Consider the following 8,163-nt stretch of genomic DNA (forward strand, 5'->3'; position numbering starts at 1 on the left):
ACTAAACATACCTAGCAAGCATGACTCAGACTTGTCGCTCCGACAATCTGAGAACCTATGAATATGGGCACACAGTAACAGAGAGAAATGGCTTACCCACAACCAAGACATGTCGATACACGATGAGGGCCACTTCTAGGTCACATCAACCCCGCCGTACACGCGCTGTAGGAAGGTACTTAGGCGGTTTAAGGAGAGGCAACGGGTTCACAAAGAGAACTTACCCGCGGAGAGTTATAGTAGACGGCGTCGATGCCACCATTCAGAAGCATGTGAGGGCTGTGTAAGGGACTTAGTCGTGATACGAGGGAGAGAGGGGATGAGCGACAATGTCGAACTGCGGCGCGCTTTTAAGTCAAGTTCAAAGTCCGCCATGTTGAACTTAGCACGTGAGGCGACGCGCATCAGTCAGGCGCTGGTGGTTGCTTTGTTGCTAAGGGTATATATATAGAATGATAAGATAATCCTCTGGTAAGCGTATCTCAACAGGCGGTTGGCTTATCATAAATACAAGTCTGGTATTCGGCTGGTAATGCGATTGTAGACGTGCTAAAATAACTGGAATAAGTGCCAGCCACTACCAGCCGCGGGACAATTTGCTGATGTCACCTGTTTCCAAGTCCGGTTCTGCTTGATGAGCATGGAAACCCTGACTATGATTTATTCGGCACCCTGGAGCTTCAATTTCTGGGGAAAGTCCCTCGTGGTGGGCTGGAAGTCCCCGATACACTGCCTGCTGCACGGGAGCAGAACCAGAATTATGCGATTTATCTGGCGAAAGGTGATTCGGTGACTTGCGACTCCCGATTATCATGGTTCGCCCGGACGACAGGGGTGTTCTGATTGACTTTGACTGGGCGGCCAAGGATGGTGTTGGGTGATATCCTGCTAGGCTGGGAGGGTCCCACGAATGGGCACCGGGTGTAGAGCGGTTCGGGCTGATGCGGAAGGAGCACGACAGGTTTATGTTGGATAGACTGAGGGAGGTTTGCGTGTAGATTTCAATGCAGGTCTATGTACCCTGACTAGTCCCTTGTGGACTCGTGATGCACCAATTGCCATGTTCAAAATATGAGTACTTATAGCTGACTTCCGCTGTGCGACACATGCAAGATCGACGTCTCTGCCCACACACCCACCACCAATGCACTTGCAATATTGATCGACTCACCCGTGTGACCACCCGTCTCCCGTACCTCCCACATTTCTCCCACTTGCAATCTCATGCCGGCGAAGTCAGCTTATTGCGACCCATTGAGGGTAGTCTGAGGGCTGACTGTTTCCGGTCTCTTGAAACCACTGGTCCACACAGGAACAGTCCAAGGTCTCGGTGCTGTACTTTCAGTATCCAAGCATATGCTACATTTGCAATGGTAATAAATATTATGTAATCGCTGCAAGAGCAAAGACATCAGCAACCATTCCATCCCACAACTTAGACAACGTACTGTATTTCGGCCCTCCCCCGCCTTCCGGCACGGTCCAATTGATATCCTGCGTCGGCACCTTGATATCACAAAGTTTGCAATGTATACAATTCTACGAGAGGAGCAATAAATGTGAGCGTCGAGTCGTCCTGCGCGGAACAAGATAGGCGCACCTGCGAATTGATCACCAACGCCTTCCCCTCCCACCCCGCCTCCCGCGCCTTCTCCTCGTCCTCCACATACTCATAAACCCCCGCAGGACACGCCCTCCCCAAGAGCCCCGCAAACTCCCCCACATTCCGTCTTACATGCTCCTTCCTCACCTCCGCGCCCTCCAACCCCTCCTTCGTCACCCGCAAATGCACCGGCTGATCCTCCGCGTGGTTCGTCCCCGTCAGGGCGAGCGACGTCAGCAGGTCCGTGCTCAGCGGCGGGCGGAACGGCGGGTACTGTATCGGCTTGACGCCCGGGGCGCCCGTGGGCTTCGTGTGCGCCGCGTCGGTCGTGCGCTGGCGGTTGCGGAACGTCCAGGGCGTGCGGCCCTTCAGGACAAACGTGTCTAGCCCCGAGTACGCGAGGCCGCCCCAGATGCCGAGCGGCGTGTTGAAGCTCGGACGCAGGTTGCGCACCTCGTGCAGCTCCTTCCATACCCAGCTCTCCTTCAGGGCGGCCTCGTACGCGCTCATGTCCACTGCCGCCTCGGACTCGGACGGTGACTCGAGCGCGGCGAAGGCGGCCTCGGCTGCGAGCATGCCCGACTTCATCGCGTTGTGCGTGCCCTTGATCTTGGGCACGTTGACGAACCCCGCCGAGCAGCCGATCAGCGCGCCGCCGGGGAAGTGCAGCCGTGGGACGGACTGCAGCCCGCCCTCGTTCAGCGTGCGCGCGGCGTACGCGATCCGCGTCGCGTCGCCCGACAGGAGCTTCTCGAAGTACGGGTGGTGCTTCATTCGCTTCGCTGCACGTGTTAGCCCTCATCCTGCCAGCGAGACTGACAGACTCGTACCTGCAGCTCATTATACGGACTCAAGTACGGGTTGGCGTAGTCCAGGCCGACGACCAACCCAAGGCTCACCAGCCCGTCCGCCATATGGTACACCCACCCGCCGCCGTACGTCTTGGCGTCCAGCGGCCAGCCCATCGTGTGCACGACCTCGCCGGGCCTATATTGCGCCGGATCGACGCGCCACACCTCCTTCAGCCCGATCCCGTACGTCTGTGGGTCGCTCTCCTTTCGCAATTCGAATCGCTTGCACACCTCCTTCGTGAGCGACCCGTGCGCGCCCTCCGCGAGCAGTGTTACGCGCGCGCGGAACTCCATGCCCGGCTCGAACGTCTCCTTCATGCGGCCCTGGCGGTCCAGCCCGACCTCGTTCGTCCTGACGCCCAGCACGCTCTTCCCGTCCGCGGAGTAGACGACGCCCGCACCGGCGAAGCCCGGGTACACCTCGACGCCGAGCTCCTCCGCGATGCCCCCGAGCCACGCGGTGAAGCGCGAGAGCGAGAGGATGTAGTTACCCTTGTTGGACATCTGCGGGGGGTGGGGCATCGGGAAGGAGCGCGTGGGCGTGAGGAAGCGCATGGAGGAGGAGAGCGCGGGCTGCGTGAGCGGGTGGTCATCCCGCTCGGACCAGGACGGCAGTAGTTCGTTCAGCGCTCGGGGCTCGATGACTGCGCCAGATACAATATGTGACCCTGTAGAGATAACGTTAGTCGTACCATCGTAGATAGATATGAATACGCGGAACGAATACAGTCGAATCCCTCTTAAGCCAACCCATACTCCCTCATGGCACGCACATTTGGGATCCACCAACCGGCCATTTTATACTAAATACGCACTCTCATAACAAGTATCCCCCATAACCCTTGCTTTCGGGCTTCCACGGACGGCTATGGGCTAAGAGGGACTCGACTGTATCCGCAAGATGCTGAAAATCAGCAGGATGGAGTGCTCACCAATTTCCGCCCCCTTCTCCAGCACTACCACACGGACCTCCCTCCCCTTCTCCTGCTCCAGCTGCTTCAGCCGGATGGCAGCACTCAGGCCCGCAGGTCCCCCACCAACGATACACACATCCACCTCGTCTGATGGCCTTTCGACGTTGTTGGGGTCGAACAGCTCGCGCCGACACCGAGCACTGCTGTGCAGAAACCGGAGCTGCCGTACAGCGAGCGACTTGTAGCGACCCGAACGCAACATCGCCGTGGACGTCGAGGCGGTTAGCTGAGGGGCTTTGCCAACCACCGGCAGACTATTGGTGGCCGAGCGCAATCATAACCGATGCATGTGAATTTTGCGGGGTAAACGAGGCTAACCCGATCGGGATTTGCCACAATCTGCCACAAATCTGATGCATCCAACTACGTAGCGTGCTTACGGCGACAGTAGTATGCAAGCTTTGACTTTGTAGTGAATCCTGAGGGCGTTGGTGGAACTCCCACTTCCCTACCGTGAACCGCCTTGCGTAACTTGTATTTCATGATCAGCAATGATTGCATTTTGTTCCAGGCTTCAGTGGGACAGTGCCCGTGGGACTCTGGGGAAGGAGGGGGGACAGCTAGCATCAGCCTTCCTGCTCCAGTGTGCAGGCAATGAGGTGGACAACAATGGACCATGTTGCACTGCTGGGGCACTGTCCCTCTATGCTAGACATTGATGTAAGTATGTCAATAGGATGTGATGTGTGAAAGTCCAAATAAAAATTTCTGACACTCACATAAAGCTCTATGTCAAGAGAGCAAGGTTTGAAAGAAAAGGGCCATTGAGTGTGGGCAAGATGCAAACTTGAGAAAGTCAGTGTCAGCAAGTACAAGAGGTGTAAGTCAAGCCACACAGTCCTGCTCTTCATGAACTCCCAGCAGGGCTTTTACATATCAATGACAGGCAAGCAGTCTTGTTCAAAGCTCTGCTGAGCACAGGTTCACTACTTTCCACTGCCATGCAGGAACATGCACTCAAGCACTATAACGTGGCAGAAGAGGGCCAATGCTATGCATGGCAGGTTCAAGTCCTGAGCATTCTGAGTCATATAATTTATTATAGACTTAATGCTGTGGCATCTATAGCTACTACAATCAAGAGGGGTGCAAAACCAGAATTTTGGACACCAACTTTCCAGGACCCCCGGAAAGGGGGTAGGGGGGGAGTCCCCCTTCCGTGTACGGATGAGCCGGACAGCGGCAGAAGTGCAATCGGACCTCATTTGGACGGTGACGATAAAATTAGAGACCCATCTTTACCTGCAGTGTCACGTGACTTTCTGGCAAGCATGAGGTCTGACATTCATCCCAGATGGCGTGTACTTGCAGATATTCAGAAGGCATTAAATCCTGACATAGACTAAATGATAAAATTGCTAATATCGTACTACATGTGTGCAAGCGTTTATTAGAGCAATATTGGACTTGATTCGGCAACTGTGCAAGGATTAACGGGAAACTGAGCAAAGAGTGCGTACTAGGACCCCGAACATCAATACTGACCCAGTGCAAAGGTAGGTCTGTGTTCCCAATTTGGATCTTGCACCCCTCTTGACTACGATTGTACTCTTAATATGAGTCTGGAAATCCAGACGTTTGATAGTTAAAACACCTTAATTTGCTGAAACAAATCACTAGTGCACACCATCCATTTACCAACCATTTACCACAGGCATGTCCCAACTATGACATAGCTCAATGCAGAAACTACATAGTAGGCGGTAGCCAATGAGAAGCCAAAAGCCAATTCCCACGGTAACAACATGCCCCACATGACAATGGGCATGCAGTAAAGGATGTAGCAATGATAAAATCCTCAAACTATTCCAGTAGACAGAAGACCCAAAAACCTGCCTCATAGAAGAAACCACAGACAGATGAAAAACTCGAGATGAAGATACACCATTATCACGAACAGACACTACAAATAGGATTTTGGAGTCTTTTTGTAGTCACCAGTACAAATGGACATTGGATCGCTGGATCTGGACCAACAACATTGTATGAGGTACCAGCACTAGGAACTAGTCTACCATAGGTCAGCAACAAAAGTGACAAAAACATGTTTTCTGCAGTAAAGAGGTTCTGGGTGGGGGGCTGATGATTTGTAAGCAAATAACCCAGGTAGGGTTACATACAGTGAATATTGCACCACCCTTGCACAACTTGTATCTCAGCAATGGTTGCATATTTCTGTTTGGTGTAAAATGTAATTTGTAGTACTGCTTTTCCTCTACATCATGGTAGTATTACCAAAACATTCTGCTGTATTGTGGCTGAAAAGGAGGCCAAATACAATGGGGACTGGTTTTGAACTATGTGTAAAGCACCCTCCAATGGTTCTGGTATGCACATAGCTAGAAAGAGCTCGAAATTCGGAGTAATTTTGACCCCAGAACATCCCTGATTGACTATACCATTGTGGAGATATGTATGCAGAAAGTTGGGGGTTTTGGTGTAAAACTCTGAAATCTGACACCAAAATCCCAACTTTCTGGCCTCATATCTTTGCAACAATGTAGTTGTATTCCTCAATTCTGGGCTCTAAAATACCCGGAATTTCATGGAGATTTTTACTGTGTAGTCATTTTATACCTTCCCCTTGTTTGCGATGATAGATTTTGACTACAAATTTTGAATGCCTCCTAGTAAAACAAGATCAACTTTGCTCTTGACAAGATTCAGGTAGGTAGATAGAGCTCAAAAACTACTACAATCTTTGTCTTTACACCAAAGAGAAATATGCGGTAGTTCATGAGTTATGGCTCAAATACATATCGGAAAGGGGTGGTGCATTACATAAGTGGTTCACTGGAAATTTGGGCCAGGTCCAAATTCACACTGCTAATTTGCAGGTTGCTGGCTGGAGGCCAGATTTGCAGGTGTTATTTGCTGTTAATTAGCAATGGGGACCGGGCCAGAGCACTGGCATGGTCCACATTAATTAGCATGCTGATTTGGCCTGATGTGTCTGTGAATTACAGAAAAGCTACCAAGAGACCATCAGCCCGGTGGTTTCAAGTTGTAGGGTTGTGTGTAATCCTGGGATTACGCCCACACGCCACATTTCCCTATATGGCTTCGCCACTACTGTTCTTGTTGCCCTTTCACACACTTCTCATTGCTTCTCGTCACTTTCATTTATGTGCTATTCCTGTAGTTGCTTTCACATCTGTCACTTGCCCGACTTATAAGTCGAAGAGTTCCGATCCTGTACGCTATCGTTTGTTCCCCCCCCCTCTCTCTCTCTCTCTCCGCAATATAGCGAAGTCCAGTTCCTTTGCGTGCCACCTCTTGAGTGTTGTCCGCCGTTGGCGGACTTCCATTGTGTACTGGTAGTTATCTAACATGACCACACATAATGTGATTAGTACAGTAGGTGGACCCACAAGACAGGCTATGTATGCATGTAAGCTATGTACTGAATGGTTTGAATTAACTGAGATTAACATGCTGAAACCCGGGACCATCACTTTAGCATGTAATTAATGCTATTTTACAACTGCAAATTAGCTAATGTGGTTTTCACAACCCAACCATAAACCCGGAGTTGTTGATTAGAATTATCCCGGAAGGGGGATGTAAAAAAGTGTAAGTAATGACCGAGGAGATACGAGTTCCTGCCTGCGTATGGTGGGATGCAAGGAGTCCTATGACAAGCACTACTGTATTGAACCGGTATTCAGTATGTTCAGGACTTTCGCGTGATGCCAGGCAAAAGCAAAAAGCACTATTTCCGCCATGCATACGGCAATTGCCGAAACAGGTAACTTACTATGTACATGGGTAAGAAACAACCCCCAGGTGGGCCTGTATAACTTACCGATAACTTGCAGGCCAGGGATTTTCTTTCGGATCACTAGTTCCAACGGTTGGTTGGAATCCCCCCCCCCCCCCCCCCCCCCCCCAATGTCTCCAATCACAGTCGCGACTCTGACATTGCCATTTGTAGTAATACAATTTCCAAATCCGGGTATGTCAGAGCACCCCTTCCGCATACGCACCGCGTACCACGACCCGCCATCCGGCTGCGGACTCTACACTCAACTGCTCCTCTCTGTCGGCCTTCATTACTGTTTCTTGTCGCACCGAGTAATCACAGCTTACACGCGCACGGCCGCTGCGCACAACATACCCCAAGCCAGCCTCGAGACGTCCAGAATACACACCGAACTAATGGCGAATATACGTGATACCCTGGTACGCCCTCCCGCACGCTGTCCACACCGAGCAGGCGCTGACGGGACAGCTGACAGTGGGACACCGGGCGCGACGAGACCGTCGAGGTGAATCAGCGCGCTCTCATCGACAAAGTCCTCGCGCGATACTCGGGCGAGTTCACCGGTGCGCACTAGAACCTATTCGAAAGTCTCGTTAATATATACTGATGTCCGCGTCTGCCTGGTGTTGTTGGCAGTCTTCCGCGAGCTTCTGCAGAACTCCGACGACGCGGGCTCGTCCGCCGTGGAGATCCACTTCGAGACGAGGGCGTACGCGGAGAAGACCAAGGCGGCCGCGTCCTCGTCGTCTTCCCCAGCGGACGCGGAGCCTTCGGAGGGCGACGAGTCTACTCGGACGGACAAAGCAAGGGAGGACCTGCCGGATTTGAAGACAGTCCAGGTATGTCCATGGAGTTTGGGGCAGAGGTGGTTGGTTGGCGGGGTCATGGGAAGCTGACGAGGGCGGTGTGGTAGGTCCACCAGTGGGTGTTCAAGAACAACGGGCAGGTGTTCAGGGAGGAAGACTGGAGTCG

The 8,163-nt window shown here is 52.3% G+C and overlaps 2 protein-coding genes across 2 annotated transcripts; one reads left to right on the forward strand and one right to left on the reverse strand.

The window, feature by feature from the left end:
• Nucleotides 1-1,175: 1,175 nt before the first annotated feature.
• Nucleotides 1,176-3,695, reverse strand: GLOTRDRAFT_141619 (FAD/NAD P-binding domain-containing protein). The gene is made up of 5 exons (XM_007873211.1): nt 3,387-3,695; nt 2,434-3,122; nt 1,601-2,380; nt 1,449-1,539; nt 1,176-1,394 (listed from the first exon to the last, which is right to left on the reverse strand). Exons 1-5 carry the CDS (start codon nt 3,628-3,630, stop codon nt 1,384-1,386), a joined length of 1,815 nt encoding a protein of 604 aa, XP_007871402.1. The 5' UTR covers nt 3,631-3,695; the 3' UTR covers nt 1,176-1,383.
• A 3,891-nt stretch (nt 3,696-7,586) lies between these two features.
• On the forward strand, nt 7,587-8,030 carry GLOTRDRAFT_97205 (uncharacterized protein; the record flags this gene model as incomplete). The annotated part of the gene is made up of 3 exons (XM_007873212.1): nt 7,587-7,610; nt 7,667-7,754; nt 7,828-8,030. Coding segments are annotated over 3 exons (315 nt in total), but the record flags the coding sequence as incomplete, so codon positions are not given.
• Between the last annotated feature and the right edge of the window lie 133 nt (nt 8,031-8,163).

This window comes from Gloeophyllum trabeum (assembly GCF_000344685.1).
Source record: "Gloeophyllum trabeum ATCC 11539 unplaced genomic scaffold GLOTRscaffold_00051, whole genome shotgun sequence".
NCBI lineage: Eukaryota > Fungi > Basidiomycota > Agaricomycetes > Gloeophyllales > Gloeophyllaceae > Gloeophyllum > Gloeophyllum trabeum.

Coding starts and splice junctions, on each gene's coding strand:
- GLOTRDRAFT_141619 (XM_007873211.1), bottom strand. CDS start 3,630: ATGTTGCGTTCGGGTCGCTACAAGTCGCTCGCTGTACGGCAGCTCCGG. Junction 3,123..3,386: donor GGAGAAGGGGGCGGAAATTG/GTGAGCACTCCA, acceptor TTATCTCTACAG/GGTCACATATTGTATCTGGC. Junction 2,381..2,433: donor GTCCGTATAATGAGCTGCAG/GTACGAGTCTGT, acceptor CGTGCAGCGAAG/CGAATGAAGCACCACCCGTA.